Source organism: Alligator mississippiensis, chromosome 8 (genome assembly GCF_030867095.1).
Source record: "Alligator mississippiensis isolate rAllMis1 chromosome 8, rAllMis1, whole genome shotgun sequence".
Classification (NCBI taxonomy): domain Eukaryota; kingdom Metazoa; phylum Chordata; order Crocodylia; family Alligatoridae; genus Alligator; species Alligator mississippiensis.
Genome location: NC_081831.1, coordinates 6,729,301 through 6,747,997, shown reverse-complemented (window position 1 = coordinate 6,747,997; position 18,697 = coordinate 6,729,301). Strand labels below are relative to the sequence as shown.

Here is an 18,697-nt window from a genome sequence, read left to right as displayed (position 1 = left end):
ACTTTGGTTTGGGTGTGGCAACCAAGGACTTAAAAAAACCCCAACTTGGCTCCAGTAGACTGTAGCTGATGAGCACAGGCAGGAGGTGCCACTTGGCTGATCTGGTCATGCCTTTGATTTAAAATCTCCCTGTTGTGATCAGATCCCATTGACTCGCTGAGCGCAGGGAGTTTTCTGGAAGAGCCTGTCCTCCATCGCAGAACACACCAGCTCTTTCCTGTGGGTGAGGGATGGCTGCACAGGCATCGGAAGGGGCTAGGGGCCCGAGCTTTGGCTGCTGCAAAGACACCTAATCCCAAAGATCCTGTGCTTTTAGTAGAGGTAGGGGGCCACTCCCTTAGCCTTTCCCCACTGCACCAGGCTATGATGCAGGGGAGGAGGGGCCCCTAGGCAGGTGATGTCTCTGGCCAGAGCAGGTTTTTGCCGGGCCTGGGTTGACAGAGAGGGGCAGCCCCAGGGGCTGCAGAGCAGGTATGTTGTCAAAACTGCTCCAAGGAAGCATTTCTACACCGGAGTGAGAGAGCAGGGCTGAGCTGGGGGACACGCCCTGGGCAGGGCAGGGCAGGTCGCTGTACAAATAGGGTATGGAACATGAATTCCTTAGAGACACCTTCCTGTCACTGGAGTCCTGCCTTGCACCCAGCAGAGGCAGCCGCTGTCGGGGTAACTTGCGCTGCCTGTGGGGCAGCTCTGTCTACACAAGAGCTGCAGGTCAGCAGGGCCTAGCAGCCCGACAGGAGGGGATGGTGGCAGGGGCTGCCACCTGCATCTCAGGGACCAGAATCCAGTTCTCCCTGTGGGGTTAGATGCTCTATGCCTCCTAACGAATAGCAGTAGGAAAACCCCCCACGGCAATTCCTAGCTACAGCGCCAGCTAGCCTGAGCTTGTCTCGCACCCTGCATCTGCTGAGTTTGTCTCACACTCGTTCACAGATGAGTCCCTATGCTTTTCATGAGGTCAACCCTGCTTTTCTGAGGCCAGTAGAAACAGCAGTTCCTGGCTGTAGCTGGCTGTTGACAACAAAGGGGTGGGGGAAGGAAGATGGTAATAGCAAAGAAACCAGCCTCTTTCAGTTTCATTTCTCAGCCCCTGCTTCACCAGCCACTCCCCTGCTTCCCCTGGCTGTGCCTGCTTCAGTGAGCTCACTGGTAAATGCAATAACCCTGAGAGCTGCACAGACCTTGCAACCGGTCTGCTTGGGACACAGACTTTTTCTGTCCGCTCTGACCTCATTTGAGTTTCGATTCAGCTCAGTGTAGCTTCTGCTTGTCATCAGCTGCAGCTTTTGTGCTGCACGGAGTCAGGTCTGTGCTCCTGTGCCAGCTGCAGCTGGTGGGAATGTCTGGGCTGTGCCCCCTCCCAGTGTAGTACCTCTTGCTTGGGTCATCTGTGCTAGAAGACTCTAACTAGGACACAGGACCCTTATAAAATATGTATGTTGGGGGAGGGCAGGGGAAGGTGCTACGTACACTTGTTTTAAAAAAAAATAAAAACCTGCTCAGTGCATGATCAGTGGACTCGCAGTACAGTGCCTTTTGCACTATCGTTTGCCAAAATTGGGGGGGAGGGGTTGGTAAATTTGTTGCCTTTAGCAACATGTTGGTAGGTTCAGAAGCCTTGCTGAGTGTCCTCATTGGGCACAGACAATGAAGTGCTGAGAGAAAGAACTGGGCTGGTCAGGTGGTCAAAATGCCCTGTGTACCAGGAGCCAATTAAAAGGGAAGGCAGCTGTTTGTCTGGGTTTTTGGCCAGTTACTCTTCTCGACACTGGGCCGTCCACAGGGGATTGATTTCTCCAGGTATAACTGGCTGTAAGACTAAGTTGTGTTGCCTTTCTGAGGAAGGGGATTGGATTTTGCCAAGGAAAAAAAACAGTGGGTCTCAGCCAACCTTTACAACATGCATGCTGCAGCATGGAACAGGCTCACCTGTGTTTGCAGCAGCATGGATTGCTTTTGCCATTTGAAAATATCCTGTTCAGGGAAGCTTCAGAAAAACTTAGAAATCATCTCCTTCACATAACCTACCCCAAAAGAAATCAACTCAAGAAGGAAGTCAACACATGCTACAACAACTTGAGAATTCCAGCTATCTTCCCAAACATGATACAACGCATGCAGAAAGACTACCAAAGGTTTGTTACATCTATCCAACACAAAAAGAAATTGAACCAATTACTACAAGAACAACTTTCCCAGCCATGAAACAACCATCAGAGAATCAACACCAACACCATACAACATTCCAACCTCATACTTAATGAAACAGAAGGAATCAATCAGCCCTCAAATAGTATCGATTTCTCCACTCACACACTTACCAAGCTGAAAAATATGTCCTCTCCAAAGGCCTTAATTTCTGTCCAGAAAAATACCCGAATAAGATACTACAATGTAGAGAACTAGAACAATTTTTCCAACACCTCTGTCTGAAGGAATATTTCCACAACCAAAATGAATCCAGTTTCAACATGACTTCATCCTGTGACAACTTAAAAAACAATGCCAAAAACCCCTCAGATTGGACACCTAACAGTGGATGAAATGTAAACCTCGACTGCTATATTGAGTGTCAGAAAGAGAATGAACAATGAAATAACAACAAACAGCATTATAACAACCTCTCCCTCAGAGAGAAGGGCTGTAGACGCTCTAAGATCCAACCACCAAATAGTAATAAAACCAGCAGCTATAGTTTTATCCTTAACTGTAAAGTCTACATAAAAGAAGCCAACAGACAACTCTGACACCACCTTCTATGAAAAGCTAGAGGAAGATCCAAGTCCCCTTTTCACCTCAAAACCATCATCACATCATTTTCTTTTGAACTACAAGAAAAACTTCAGACACTGATCCGTCCACTACCCAATCCAAGGACATTTTACATGCTCCCTAAAGTCCACAAATAAGGGAACCCCGGCACACCTCTAATTTCCAACTATGGAACCCTAACTGAAGAAATATCAGGTTTGATCAAATCTATCCTAAAATTTCTTGTCACCCAAAGACTGAGTTTTATCCAAGACGCAACAGACTTTCTGCAAAAACTCAAAAACATAGACCACCTTCCCAGCAGTACCCTCCTAGCCGCCAGGGATATCACCAGCATATATAGCAACATCCCACACCAGGGTGGCATCCAAGCCTGCCTCACGTATCTACAAGAGCAAGATTACAACTCAACAATACTGACCTCAAGGTATTACTGAACTTTATACACTTCCTCCTCACACAACAACTTCAGTTTCAACAACCAACACTTTCTCCAGACCATGGGCACATCTATGGCACCAAAATGGCCCCACAATATGCCAACCTTTTTATGTCCCACCTGGAAGAAGAATTCCTCAAGAACTGCACCAAACCCATGCTATACTTGAGATGCATAGATGACATCATTTGGACCGAAACCCTGCAGTCTCTGAATGTGAATTTCCATCACAACAATCATCAACCCCTCTATCAGACTGTCTCTTGAATACTCCAGCACCAACATTTTAGACACCATGATCAACATCCAGAACAGTAAAATACAAGCCACCATATACAAGAAACCCATGGACCAACATACATATCTGCACAGAACCAGCAATCGCCCTAAACGCACCAAAAAAGCTGTAGTTTACAGCCAAGCTCTCCAATACCACCAAATTTGCACTGAGGAGAACATCTGCGATCATCACCTGAAAAATCTCAAAAGGGCTCTCACCAACAAGGACACTTCTCAAGAGAGAGAGATCGCACCTTTGAAAGAGCCACCCGGATACCGTGTGAAGAATTGCTGCAGTACAGAAAGAAAATCCCCATGAAACGCACACCATTAGTTATTATATACCATCCTTCCCTGGAACCTACATGGAGAATCCTCAAACAACTGCAATGCATACTGGAAGACCCAATTCTTAAAGAGATCTTTCCAGAACCACCCCTCCTAGCCTTTAAACCAGTTCCGAATCTTGCCAACCTCATCACCAGTAGCAAACTCCCTGTGACCCAAACCACACCCAATGGATCCAGAAGACCATGCCAGGACAAGAAATGTAAAACCTGCCACCACATCTCCACCAGTCCCACAACAGCTACACCCCACAAGAGAGCCATCAGCATTCCTGGATCTTATAGCTGCACCTCCCAGAAATGTCATATATTTCATCCAGTGTGCACCAAATGCCCTGATGGAAAATACGTAGGGGAGACCAAGCAACAACTGTGCACCAGAATGAACGCACACTGGAAATCCATCGAAGACAAAAATAGCCAGTTACCTGTGGGTGCCCACTTCTCACAGGACAATCACTCCCTCTCCAGTCTCTCAGTTCTAATCCTCAAAGGGAACTTACAATATGCATAGACGGGCCTATGAACTTCACTCCATAATCTACTGGATACAAAAAAATCAAGGACTTAATATGGACATTGGATTTATGACACATTACAACCTGCCTGATATCTGATACCCCAGGTACTCTGCCTCCACCTGACCACTTGCATTCATTCACACATTTCCCTCCCCCCCACTCCCCCATCTCTACTCATTGTCTTCCAAACTTCCACTCATTTGCATTTTCAGACTTCTTGTTGTAAATTAGCTTATTTTCTACCTTGGAGAACACATAACACCAGCAGTGTCTCCCTTTGTGCCAGAAAGCTTGCAAAGAACTTTTTCCCAACTATTTAGATGGTCTAATGAAAGATATCACATCTACCCAAAGAACCTTGCCTGCATGTGGTTCAAGGTTTTGAAAATGCTGCATCTTGTGTTCCTGTTCTGTTCCTTACCTTTGTCTCTGCCCTTGCAGTGCATCACCACTGCTTCCTGGTGGATGGCATGTTGCAGAAGAATGAGCTCGGGTGCAGTGTGAAAGCCCTTTCAACACTGCTGGGCATGTGTTGGTTACCTCTTTTTTATTTAGGAGTGAATGTGCATGGAGAATTGCCCACACTCCACTCCTTGCCTCCTAATCTGTACCAGAGAAATGGAGGGCTCTGCCTTCAAGGAACTGGATAAGAAGAAAGGGCAACGCCTTAATTTTGCTTGTTTTGGGTAGGTTAAATAGAAAAGCCGAGGAACTCATGAGTCTTAGAGATGGAGTTATCCACTCCTACCAATCTCACTGTAGTCAGGCCAAGGGCTGAGGCACAAACTTTGTCACACGATTTCAAGAAGCTGCCATAGTAATGTATAAAGCAAATAAAAATGACATTGGTGGGTGTACAATGTGGGACTTGCCTAAGAAAGACTAGTGTAAGTGATGGCCATGCTCAGTGACTGGAGACGGGATGAAGCTGGGTTTCTGAAGGAGACGGGGGTTGAAGACCAGCTAGAAGACTGGTGCGTTGCAATTTGTTCTGACTACCCAGCCCACCCCAACTCTCTTCAGGGCAGTAGTAGGAAATGCTGAATACGCTTCTCTTTTGTCCTTGTGTTTTCTTCCTGTAGGCCAGGGTGAGGGGGGACCAGCCTGTAATGCTGATGTAGGGGGTGCACCAGAATGGTACCCCCCCAAACGCCATACTATAGTGGCAGCACCTGGCATCTCTGCCCTCCCTGCCCAATTCTTTGACCCTATTCCAGTGGCACTCAGTAGAGATGCTGGGAACACTCCACTCTCCCTTTAGGTCAGGGCACAGAAAGAGAGGCACCAAAATACTGCCCCATACATTTGTGCATAAATTGTTGTCTGCAATACATCGGCCTTTGGGCTACCCTGTGTCATCCAGCTCAGGCTGTAGCAGGAGTGGGAGAACCTGTTCAAACCTGTAGCAAGAGTGGAAGTAATTCTTATACAGGCCACAGAGTCCAACCTGCCTCCCACCATTTTCCCTCAGAAATGGACACACACCTCAAGTTCTAGGTCTACTTGAATTTGAGTACAAGTCATTGTTATTGAGTAGAATTATAAAAGAACTGTACAATAGAGGTACAAAAATATGAAATAGGTTTTGAATTCTTAAGTAAAACTACTTTTTTCAAGCTTTAGAAATGTGTAACTTGCACAATTTGGCATCATATCAGAGATCTACTTTCAGACAATGCAAAATCAGAAAGATTCTCCCAGTAACGTAGGCTCCAGCCAGGTATGGCTGGGCATTGCTACAGTATGTTTAGTCACAAGTAACCATCAATAATTTACTCATTTAAGACATAATGGTACAACTAGACAAATTAAGTTTCCCCTGATCTTATGATGTACCCAACAGGAACAGACAAGACAGTTCCACTGAAAGATGCAGTATAGCTTTTCCTTGTCCAGTTATTTTAAAATATAGCTGACAAACAAACAAAAGTAGTATTTTTCTTCTTAAGAAAAACAGGCTTTGGCAGCTGTGTCCATACCACTGACATCTGATACCGTCTTGCAAAAATTTAAATAAATATAAATATGTTAAATAAATACATTGTAAAAGAAGACCACACATGGCACATCAGTCCCCAGCACTTAATGCTTTGCGCACATTTAATGCTTGTCACAGCTTCAGGGCTACTGAAAAGGAATACTGCATCCTCTGAGAAGGTAAAGAGAACGTAGACTTCCCCCAGACATAACCTATACTCCACTCGTACACGAAATGCGGTTCCATTACTTGTTACTACTTTGTCTCCCCTCCTACTACTGTTAGCTGTAGTTTTACTACTCTTATTTTTGACAGTGGTTTATCTTTAGCTTTTTTTTCCAGATGGTGTCACACTGTCTGTGTGTCAGTAGGAAAAAAAGCCAAAACAGTGTCAGCCAGATGACTGTGTCCAGCACTCCAGCCTCTGGCCTCTTGCTTAAAAGAACTTGGAAACTGACCTGAATGGAGCATGTATCTCCGGCTGTAGAGCAATTCCTAACACTCTTACCTAAGCCAAACACTGTCCATGCCCTTGCGTGAACACGTGCTTCATGCTCTACCTAGTATGGCACATATTAGGTACAGCTATACTAGAGTTCTTGTGGGGGGGCATGTCTCCCCTTGTTAATTTCTGACTTTATTCCGACAACTCCAGATTCAGGGGCTGATGTGTGAGAGTTGCACTGATTAAGCAGAAGTTACATTCTCTTTACTGGTTTTGGATTTTGGTAGATGATTCCCTTCACAATCACTTCACTGAATCTAAGATGCTGCTTCTAATGCACAAGGCAGCAGTAGTGCAATGGCAGGTTTGCTACAACTAAACAGCTCCTTTTCCTCCTAGTGCCTAGTCATCGCATGATTCGGATTGCTGTGGTCTGGCTGTGTGCAGTACAAGGCATGAATGGAATAAAATACAGTGCAGGGATGTTCAGCAGTAGAACTATGTTTCCATCTGGCCGTTTGCAGTCCGTCCTGCTTTCTCAAAAGCTGCCGTGAGACGGCTCCTCTGCTGCGGGACCCCCTTTCTGAAGGTACCGCTCGCTCCTTGGGCTCCTCCTGTCCTCTTCCTGATGCAGCGTGTGCAGAATACAAGGCACTTTCTGGGCGTATGGGTTCCTCAGGGAGACATTTTGCTCTTTGATCCCATGAGTCTGCTTAGAGACGGGCCCATTTTACAGCCTGTTTGGAATGTTGGTCACGGAGAAGGGAGCTCTGTCCCCACCCTCTCAAACAGCATCTCCCACCAGTCCCTGACCTGCGGCGTCCTGAACATAGTAAGGCTGAAACAGCCTTTCATGGCTGCAGATCTGCATAGCATGGTAAGTGTGTAAGAGCAAGCGAGGGAAACGGGATGTAAAATAGCGTACAAAGTCATCTGGGATGGTGCCCAGCGTCTCCTGCACCTCGGTGGGAAGCTCTCGGTAGTGGTGTTTCTGGAATTAGAGCAGGAAGAACATTTATTGTAAGGTCTTTGCTTTCTGCCTCCCACTGCCATAGTTCTATCGTATATGTCGCAAGAAACGGTTTAGTGGCCAGAGAAGCCTTAGCAAATGGTACGCTGGGGTTTATGGAGGTGAAAACAGCTAAGAGCAAAGTAGTTCCAGTGCAGCCTCACTAGAGGGCAGTGCCATGGTCCTGGGGAGGGTGTTTGCTATTTTAGGATAAGTCTATTTTGCTGCATCATCACAGTGAAAAATGTGGTTCCTGCTGATGAGATTATAACATCCCCTGCTTAACAAACAGGGTTCAGTATAATGAGGATGTGCCGCAATAGAAGTGAATTGTCTTGGAAGCCACAGGTTATCAAGAAAGCAGAATAAATGGCAGTACTGGTATTTCTACATAGTTATAAAGACTGTGAAACAACTCTGGGGGCTGAATTTGTATGAAGCAGATTCTAAGAGTCCAACGTGTATTTTCTGCACTCGCCCGTGCTCTCTCTCACTCATCTTTTACCTTATTTCTCATTGCCCGCAGAAGATCCCGCACTGATCCCCCTTTGTAAGATCTAAATTTTCGAAGATCTGAAAAAACAAACACTTTGTTTAGGTGATCTGAAGCAGACAGTCCTCCAGGGAGGTGACCTGTTGCTATCTCCCCAGTTTTCAGTCAGGGTACACAGCTGTTTGTTCTGTCATGTCAATGAGAGGTTTCAAAGTGTTACTTTAAACACCTCAGAAAAAAGTCAAGCTTCATGAGGCAGTATAAACTGCTTAATGCATGTGACCCCATATAATTTTTGAACTTTATTATCTCTGTCCTTAAAAGAAAAACATATAAATGTTGAAGTAGCCAACACAGGAAAACAGGGCATGAAATGTACCAAGCCACTGTTGTTTTTCTGGTTTCAAGAGACTTGCCTTAAAAAGCAAGATATGGAGCACATGTGTGCATATATATATTCTCATTTGAAGGTGTTCGGTACTTGCTTACAAGCCGTGATCTCTTGTACCAAACTGGAGCCTCAATGGGACACTGTTTTTCTGTGTGCACAGCCTGTAATTCACTTACTTACACAACTGCTGGCTATAATTTCACTTACCTGTCTGAAGGGGAACCGTGATATGCTCTCTCCAGTCCATTTTCACCACCTCTCTGCCTCTTCTTTCTAATTGCTTGACTACTGGACCATCTAAGGATTCTTTTTCTATTCGGTCACTTACATCCTGAAAGACACAGTCAGGTTGTTCCAAATGCTGTCATTTTATTTCAAACTTTTCCCCAAATTGCTGACTGTGACGGATCAAGAGATTTCCTGAATAACTAAAGCTTATTCTTTTGAGGCAGTACAACGTAACAGACAAGGTACAGGGTTCAGGGAAAGGAACTTCAGGTCTGGAGAGACTTCCATGGTTCTTGCATTGCAGAAAACCCAACATGCTTGAGAGACTGCATCTTTCTACAGAACTAAACCTTTTCCTGTGTGCAGTGATTAAGCACCAGAGCTGCACATTGTTATTTACCCAGCACACTCACGAACTGCTGATTCTACTACCAACACCAGCAACAATATCAAAGATGAAACGTAAGAGTGAAAGTGTGGCGCTGCAATGCAATTAGTCGTGGATAGAAAAGGAAATGGAGAAGCCAAACCTGGAAAAACTGGAGCTGTTTTTCCAGACTCCAGAAGAGTGGGTGCTTCAGCACACAACTAGCCGATGGACGTTTCTGAGGATCCATGTTAATCATCTGCTCGATTAAGTCACGAGCAACCAAGTCTTCTGCAAGAGAAGTGAGGACAAGCTTTTTGAAGCAGCTGAAGCCAACTGGCTTCCTGAAGACTGGAAATCCCTTGAAGTTTGTCTAAGATGTATAACATCCAAGAAGTGCTGACTGCTTGGCCCATAAAGAACAGGCCAAATTCTACATCAGTTTGCACCCTGTGAATCCCATCAATAAGTCAAAGGGACTGAACCTGTACAGCTAAGAACAAAATTCACCTCTGGCTCCTCCTTGTTCTGGCTATATGTGAAACATTTTAACTGTGCCAGTAAAATTGAGGGCTCAAAATTTGCCATATCACATGGTGATGACTGACTCTTTTTAAAGAGCCTTCCGTCATTACTATAGTTCCTGGTTGTAGCCTTGGGTCACAATGGTTCGTAGGCCTCGTATGGTTTCCTGTGGCATGCTGGGAGGTACTGAACCGCAACCATAAACAATGTGGTGCTTTATAGAGGACAGGCTAGGACAGCACTGAACAGTTTACCATGCTTCTCTGGGCTGAAGGAGTCCAGACTGTAAACACCCAGCAAAATGTTGGCTTGCCGCTGCAGGGATTTGCCAAAGGGGTGGCTGCCTTCAGATATGACGTAATAAAAGACACAGCCAGCTGAAAAGATGTCCACTGTGTACGTCTGCAGACAAAGACAGTGTTGAAAAGCAACAAAGTATTAATGCTTTGTGCCAGCGTCTCAGGTAATTTTCTGAAGTTGAAGCTATACAGTAGTGCCAGCTGTGTGATAAATGCACAGCCTTTTATAACACGAGCAATGCTGGTTAACCACAGCCAAAGCAGTGACTACACCGGGCACACCTCATTGGGCGTGTGCAGATGAGCATGGCCATGCAGTGTGTGGTGCTGCAGGCATGTCTGCAGTGTCACATACTGCACAATTATATGTTCTCCGTACTGCAAGGGCATGCTGTCCATGCACACGTTGCTCCGTTGGTTTTTTTTCTGCATTTTTTTTTACCCTTGGATATCCAGGGGTAAAAAAAAAAACCCGCAGAAAAAAACGCTAAGCAGCACATACAGGGGTAGCGCATGCGCAGCTGAAATGCGGAGCTGGGCTGCCCAGAGCCGTGCTGCAGCTGCCAGCTAATCAGGCTCTGCCCAGCAGGATTGCTACTGCTGCAGCCCTGGGAGGCCCTCACAACCCCAGGTATGGCTGCTGGGGCCAAAGTACTGCCCAGGGACAAGTAGCTGCAGTGCAAGGTGCACCACTGCTACTTGTCCCCAGGGAACCAAACGTCCGCACTCGTCCAGACATGGCCACTAAGGCTTGTGACTCAGTGATTCAAATAGCAGCCTTGAGCTGTACAGCTGCTAGTCATGTTAACCAATTATGTAGTTAGATGTTACAAAGGGGCAAGAGTCCCTATGCCCGTCACTCGTACGTTGCTAACTAATATCTACTTATAAGAAATATCCAAAAATTTGGGTGCAGGGTCATGTTGTGCAGTTAAAACATAAAAACATGTACAAGGGTTCATGCTTCAAAAGTTAACAGAAATCAGGAGATGGTGAAGCCGTCACTTAAAGTGTCTGATACTGAGCCACAGGCAAAGACTATTGCTAGTAACTGGGGGGGGGCAACTGTCCCCAACAATTTGCGTATTTCATCCAGGACTGGTATAAAAGAGTCCCCTGGATAAGGACCAGAACTCAGGACCTCCTGAATACTAAGCTACTGCCCTCACTACTGAGCTGCAGGGACTCAACTACTGATTTGTTTTAAATTCCTGTCTTTACAATAGCCCAGCTTCAGCAGGCAGGCTAGGGAGTGCCTTGCCTATGGCACTTGGAAGGCAGCTGCTTCTAGCTACCCAGAGAAGATGGCACACTATAACCCCAGTGATAGGAGTTCAAGTCCTGCTCTAGGCTCTATTCTAAATGCTTGTTAAACCAGTTACCTAACCACTTAGGCTGGGGAGGCAAAGCTGGCCAGACATGCTACTGGCTGTATCATGCTTTTGTGCAATTGCTGGCTAAGAAGTTGGTGCCCTTTAACCACATAGGCCCAATGGACCAGTATCTTCCCTTGGCAAACCCTCTCATCACTGTTAATAACATTAGTACCAAAAGGGACAATTGAGAGTAAGTGCAAGGGAGGGGCAGGATTTGGGACTTGGCTGTTCCTACTGGATAAGCTTAAGTGCCTCTTCACACAAGGTGCTGGCTGTCATGAAGTCCATTCCTAGGCCCCTTCCTCTCCATTCACTGGCTAGGAACTCAAAGAGCCTGGATCAATTTCCAGCACTATAAGTTTACATTGACTTTGTACCCCAAACATGCATAGGCCTCTGAGCCCTCCCAGGCATCAGCCCCCTTTGTGGAGCTGGATGTGACAGTCTACTCCTCCTAGGAGCGGTCTTCAAGGAGCTTTGTAAATGCTTAGAACCGCTGAAAGTTAGACCAGAGTTACTTTAGTTGGAAACCAGCCTGATTGACAAGGCAGAGCGCTCTGGCTGGACAGGGCCGACTGCATGAAGAGGACAGGTGCCACCCATGCACTCCAGCTGCTTAGCTCAAGAGGACCAAGTTGACTGACTTACAGGGTTTTCTTTGCAGTCTTCACTCAGCATCTCCGGCGCAATCCAGCCTTCTGTGCCTGGCACCCCAGACCGACGGCTAAAGCTGTGCCTGCCCACCGCCAGCTTCTTACACAGGCCAAAGTCTGAAATCATGGCTTTGATCTTCCCATGGGCATTGGGCATTGAAATGAGGATATTGTGCGGTTTCAGGTCTCTGTGGACTGTTACAGACACCAATTTATTAACAGCAGGTAGCACCAAGCACCCTTTCCATTGTCCTGCCCACTGGGAAGGAGCCTTTGATCAGGCTGAGACACTTTTTGTTAATAGATGTTAGTGGAACCAACTGCTTATCCCAAAGGGCTGTTTTTTGTCACTGGGGAACCCAGTGAGCTCTCACTCACCCTGGTGATCACCAACACCCCATTTATTCTATCAGCAATTCTGCAGCTCCAAGCACTTGACAAATCCTCCCTTGTCCTACCTCACCTGTGAGGTTCTCCCCCATGAAAGCTGAGATGAGGAGTTGGCTCTCTTGGCTGCTAGGGCTGCACCTTAAGGCTCAAAGCCACCCTGAGACCAGGACACTGTAGAATGGTATCGTTCCAAGAGGAAGAAAGAGTGACCTCCCCCCTTCCTTCACCCATCAAACAAGGAAGGCAACGCAGCCATGAAGCCCCTGCAGCTCCCCATGCCAGGCTAGCTTATCTTGCCCCTTACCCAATACAGGAGTCCCATGTTTGATACAGAAACAAAAGGCTCCTTACCAATACTGAGAGAGTGCAGATAGGCCAGGCCAGATGTTGTCTGCTGCAGCAGGGTAATAGGCTCTAAGCCACGGTGGCTGAAGGTTTTCTGCTCCACGTACTGCAAATTATATAAGGGGGAACAAAACTTAAAACCCTATTGCATGGCTTATAGCAAGGTGGCAGACAATTGTGATGCATTAAAGCGAGCGATGGGGGAGTACGGGTGGGGAAGGTTGTACTGGAAGTCCTACTGCATCAGACTTCAGTCAAGGGCACCAAAGTTTCCACTCTGCCTCCTTGAACAAAGCTTTGCCTGTCCTAGCCTCCACCTGCAAGGCCTTGCTCTTCTGCTTCTTGAAGGGTACAGACCCTTCTGAATTGCAAGTATGGGCATTCAACTGCTTTTGACTGATCAGTCATCTTTCGCAGACCCCCTTAAACATAGTCTGCAGGCCCCCAGGGATCCATAGACCACAGGCTGAAAACCACTGCTATAGCCTTTTTGCTTGTGACAAACCAGTAGCTCTGCACCCTGGGTGGAGACAGACATGCACCATCTAAACCAGGGTTGTTTTTACCCTGATTTTTCCTAGGGCAATTCCGCACCATATTCAAGGAAGCTCCATCAGAGGAGAATTGAACACTATGTGCCATTTTCTTATTTGCGCCAGTATAGAGGCTAATTGAACTAATTGTCCAAGCCCTGAGGAAAGGGGAAGGTGCCACTGAGAAGCCTTTCATGGTCACGGCTCCTTGCTGTCAGGGTAGCGTAGGCCAGGAGTCCGCCATTACCTCCTGCAGGGTGGCAGCGCAGAGCTCAATGGCAATGTACTGGAACTGCCGGTCCTTCTCTGTGCAGAAGTAGCGGATCACATTGGGGTGCTCGTCTGACTCGCGTAGCAGTTGCACCTCACGGTCAGCAAAGCTGAAGCATTCAGGAAGGATTCTCTTCACTGCAACGTCTCTGTTGTCAAACGTCCCCCTGCAGGGAGCAAGCCACAGGGGAGAGAAACCTGAGTGTCTGTGCAACTGAGGCAGGGGGGCTGTAACTGGCAGTGAGTACTCCACACCAGCCTATTGTGCAGTCCTGGGAACAGATCTGGTGCCTCCGTTCATTACAACACGTACAGAAGACATGCACAGGGATTGTGGTCGCTGAAAGAACACTACAGAGAAGTGCGTGCATCTCTCACACTTTCTGAAAGCTCTATGGAGACATTACAACTCATGCTAGGTAAGCTTTTTAATAAATTAGTAAGACATTAATTGGTCTCCCTCAAATGAAGTAGGCAATATGTTGCTTTTACCTGTAAACAATTGTTCCCTCAGCTCCATGCCCCAGGACATCTTTTGGGTTGAAGGAAATCTTCCCAACCATTACTGTGCTTGTATCTTCATCTGAACAAAAACAAGAGGCAAAAGAGCTATTTTAGGACAGATTCTAAACCCCACTCATGGCACTTGTATGTTCTTCTGGAGCCACTAGACAAGCCACTTCCTCTCTCAAGTTCAGTGCGCAACGCTGAGGATGAAGACCAAGGGCAGGAGGATTTTAGCACCATGCTTTCAAAGCTACTGATAAAGCTGAGGTAGGTTTCTGGGCAGACAAACACTCCTGTGCAGGTGCTCATGCTGCCTTCGTGCATACCTGCAGGCTGGCTGGACACCACTGGATTTGTGGGTCCAGGTTTGGTCTGTGCACGAGCCATGCCAGTGCCAGCTGGGTTGGGGCCTTTTGGAAATGTGACTCATGACACACTGATAAGAGGGAATACAGAACTGCTTTTCTTCCCCTTGGTAAAGTGGGTTCTTGTGTGGCCGAAGGCTGCTGCCTCTTTTCACACGTGCCAGGGACAGTCACAGGGGGCTGCTCCTGTACTTCTTGCTCAAGCAAACCTTCCATTGACATTGGTGGTACGAGTAAGCCTTGGATGGCTGTTCAAAATAGAATTCCAGAAAGGTTATTGCACACTGACAGGACCAGAGAACAAAGATGAACAGACCCCTGCAAGAGGCACGAACCCAGGAATTAGATCCAAGACTGGATCTGAAAGAGAAGCCCTTGGTCTTGCTCATCCAAAATGGCAGGTCTCATGCAGGAAGACAGGCTGAAGCACTCTGGCCTGTGCTAGGCAGGAGTCAGACTAGAGGATCAAAACATACCTCCAGTCTTAACAGCTATGAAATACTGTTGATTGCACTTTTCATCCCCTTGCTTTCACTTCCCAATATGCTTTTATGACTCAGGGGTTGGATGAAATGTTACATATTGGGACACATTAGGAAGGAAGATCAGCTTTACCTCCTTCTTGCTCGGTGGAGAGACCACTGCCAACATCAGATACAGATGCATTGGAATATACGGAGTGGTTTGATGCTCTGGGAGACATATTTGGTGTGCTGGTGGCTGAACTCTCAGTCTGTGCACAGGCGTTGTCCAGAAAGTCTGTCTCTGGTGGGAGATCAGCGGGAGCACTGAAGGGCAGCTGCTGTTGCTGCAACAGCTGGATCTTCTCCAGTTGCTTCTGGAACTGCTGATGTTGTTGCTGTTGCCGCTGATGTACACTCTACCACAGAAAAGAAAGATAGGCTTACTCTCAAACCAGCAAGCTTGGACCAACTCACGGGCACAGCTGTAAAGGGGCATATGTGCAGCCAAGCTTCCAGGCAGGGTAGACCCCCACAGGTACTAGAAAGACCTCACTACCAGACTCAGCTTATCAAAAGAGGCTTTACCAACCAAACATTCTTTAGTTCATTATAATTTCTCACAGCAAGGTAGGGAACTCGGGAAGTTTTTCTGAAATGGCAAAAGCCATCTTTAGCATTAAAGTTGGCTTTCCAACAGAAGTGGCATTAGCATGATCTGCTATTATGAAACCATAAAGGACAGATCCTGACTGCCAACAGGCAGGCAGGAGATGGGGGTATGTTTGCTGAAGTCAGTAAAAAAGCCACACGCACACACACACACACACACACACAACAATGTACAAAAATCCCTGGAGAACTCTTATGGGGAATAAGCAAGTCTCAAGTGTGTTCATCACAGAAATCAGTGCCAAACACACAACTCAGGGTGTGCAGCCTGATCCATAAAGCTAGCTCCAATTACCGACTGCTAATGGAGAGAGCCCATCTTGCCTAAAGTCAACTTTCTCTTGCTCTGCTGCTGCAGACGACCGGGCTGTCAGATACTACTGCTCTCTCAGAACTCACAAGAACACCAAGCCAAATCAGCATTTACCTTTGGATAGGTGATGACAAAGGCTACCCAGCTGATCAGCAAAAAAGTGCTCAGAATGACTGTGGCGACATCTTTCAACATGGAATCTACTGGAGCCTCTGGCCGAGGTACAGGTCGACTGGGCTTTTCTTCAACGTCTTTTAGCGTGGTAGGAGGCAATTCTGTTGTGGAACTCTCAACTACACCAAGAACCTGAGAGGACAGAGAGAAAACTCCATCAATTCAAAGTCTCCATGAATAATGGACGTTAATCTGCTAGCACACATGCAAAATACATTTCGATGATGACTTAAAGGGCAAGACAGATTGGTCAGAATCTTTTGGTGACTGACATCATTCAACAGGCTTATGTCAGCAGGAGACTTGCCAACAGGAGGAAAGCTGGAATGAGCCACACATCTGAAAGAAAGAGCCCTACTGCACTGTGTGATGTCCGTGAGCTACATGGGAAGGAAGGTACTCTACTTCCATAAAAAGCAGGGGAAAAGTCCCTGCATTATTTTATAGAGCCTAAGTTCTCCCAAAGTGCTCATTTCCTTCCTATGCAATTTGAGTGGCTTTTTTAGTTGCTCTAAAATCAGGTTAATCACCAACCTTCTCAAAAGTGGCTTTATCAGAGTCAGCTGGGATCACATTTTCATGCCGTTTTGGTAAATTGCTTGGAAATTTCTCCAGGATCTTTGTCGGGGCAGATAATGGTGTTTCATGGTGCCCTTTAAATAAAACAACATTTGTTACAAGAAGAATTTCCCCCTTTTAAGGGATATACGCATGATTTTGGCATCTCTGTCTCACAGCAATCTACAGGGCTTGTTCCTGCCAGTAAAACAGCTGAAGGCCACCATCGTTGGTCAGCTCAGACTAACACACAGCTCTTGTACATGTACTCTTTAGTCCAGGGTGCTGTCACAGGAACAACCTCCATCTGTTACCTACCCTTCGAAGCAAAGCAACAGTCCAGTCCTTAAAGGCTCCAATCCTGTAGCTACTGCTTACAGCGTCTGACTTCAGCCAGCCGTGGGCTCAGGCAGTAGCTGCAGATCGGAACCTTTAGTGCATGTCTTGGTGATCTTATGGGAAATGCTCATTAGGATGCTACCTTTGCAAATTCCCTGCAAGCCAGTGCTTTAGGTTGGAGAGTGGGGCAGAGAAGTGTGGTTAAACAGGTTGAGACTGGCAAGTTCATGTCCACGGGCAAAGCATGACCAAGCATGCTTGACATCAGCAGTACAAGAGCTCAGCAGGGGTCCCTATGCTCTACTTGGCATTGGTGAGACCACAGCTGGAGTACTGCATCCAGTTCTGGGCGCCGCACTTTAACAAGGACGTGGTAAAGCTTGAGAGAGTCCAGAAAAGGACCACCCACATGATCAGAGACTTGCATGGCAAGCCATACGAGGAAAGGCTAAGGGATCTGGGACTCTTCAGCCTGAGGAAAAGAAGGCTGAGAGGGGACTTGGTAGCAGCTTACTGCTACATCAGAGGCATACATCATGGGCTTGGTGAACAACAGATCACCAGGGCACCCATGGGGAAAACCAGGAGTAATGGTCACAAACTACTGGAAGACCATTTCAGGCTCAATGTTAGGAAAAACTACTTCACAGTCAGTGTCCAGACTGTGGAATAGTCCAGAGGTGGTGCTATCACCTACCCTGGAAATCTTCAAGAGGACACTGGACAGTTACCTGTTATCTTTCCTGCTTGGTGCAGGGGGCTGGACCCAATGATTTTACGAGGTCCCTTCCAGCCTTACAATCTATGAATCTATGGTACCAGTTGCAGAACTCATAGCAGGAAGCTTCACAGATGCAGAGCTGTGAAGAACAGGGAGATCGGGAAGAGGTGCAGGGCAAGCCTCACTCAACACAGGATGGACTGATTACCTCTGGGGATGAATCAGGGTGGGGTAGTGAAGGAGGCTGTTGTCTAAAGGACCCCAACTTTGTTGCTGAGTCTGAAGCAGAGGATGGTGGAACAAAAAAGGATGGTCTCACAGTCTGGGCAGCTGAATACTGTCTTGGAAAACTAGATCCTACCTGTGCCCCTGCCAGAGGTCTGACCTGAGGCTGGACAAATCACTCAGACCGGAGGGTTCACCTGATCAGTGCTGAGCACTCAGCTCTGCTGATGCTCAGAACTGACAATGCTAAGCACTGAATAATCAGGTCCCAAGTCCTTTAAGCACTTTGGAGCTCTTGGTCAGAAGAGCTGCTCTCACCGCTGAAAGCAACTGGCCTAATTTTAGGTGAAACTGCAGTGATATTGGCTTTAACCTCTCTGCCTCATTCCCCTGTTGCTTAAATAGGGACAATGCCCCCTGCCACTCAGAGGGATGTTCTGAAGATCAGTTCATCAAAACACATGAAGGAGTAAAAAGCTGTGCTGTGCCACAAAACTTCCTCCGAGGCAGGCAGTCCTTGTGTGTTTCCTGTAGGATGTGCATGGCGTGCAGTAAAGAATTCAGGGAGCCACACACTGAAGCGGGAGGACGAGGAGAAACACTGAACAGCTACTCCTCTGGTGAGTACTTTCCATTTTTAACAGAGTACAAGGATAATATACTCAAATGCCCACACTAGAAACCTATGCACCAGGCCAAATT

General features: G+C 46.8%; 1 protein-coding gene across 1 annotated transcript in view; it reads right to left on the bottom strand.

The window, feature by feature from the left end:
• Window positions 1–5,849: 5,849 nt before the first annotated feature.
• Window positions 5,850–18,697, bottom strand: part of ERN1 (endoplasmic reticulum to nucleus signaling 1) — a 57,031-nt gene continuing 44,183 nt past the window's right edge. Inside the window, exons 11-22 of the mRNA XM_006271235.4 lie at window positions 16,687–16,805; window positions 16,093–16,284; window positions 15,148–15,412; window positions 14,153–14,243; window positions 13,638–13,827; window positions 12,864–12,963; window positions 12,118–12,317; window positions 10,049–10,196; window positions 9,433–9,560; window positions 8,882–9,005; window positions 8,296–8,363; window positions 5,850–7,772 (exon numbers count right to left, since the gene is read on the bottom strand). Coding sequence (XP_006271297.1) covers window positions 7,566–7,772; window positions 8,296–8,363; window positions 8,882–9,005; window positions 9,433–9,560; window positions 10,049–10,196; window positions 12,118–12,317; window positions 12,864–12,963; window positions 13,638–13,827; window positions 14,153–14,243; window positions 15,148–15,412; window positions 16,093–16,284; window positions 16,687–16,805 — 1,832 coding nt within the window. The 3' untranslated portion in view covers window positions 5,850–7,565. The remainder of the gene's footprint in view (window positions 7,773–8,295; window positions 8,364–8,881; window positions 9,006–9,432; window positions 9,561–10,048; window positions 10,197–12,117; window positions 12,318–12,863; window positions 12,964–13,637; window positions 13,828–14,152; window positions 14,244–15,147; window positions 15,413–16,092; window positions 16,285–16,686; window positions 16,806–18,697) is intronic.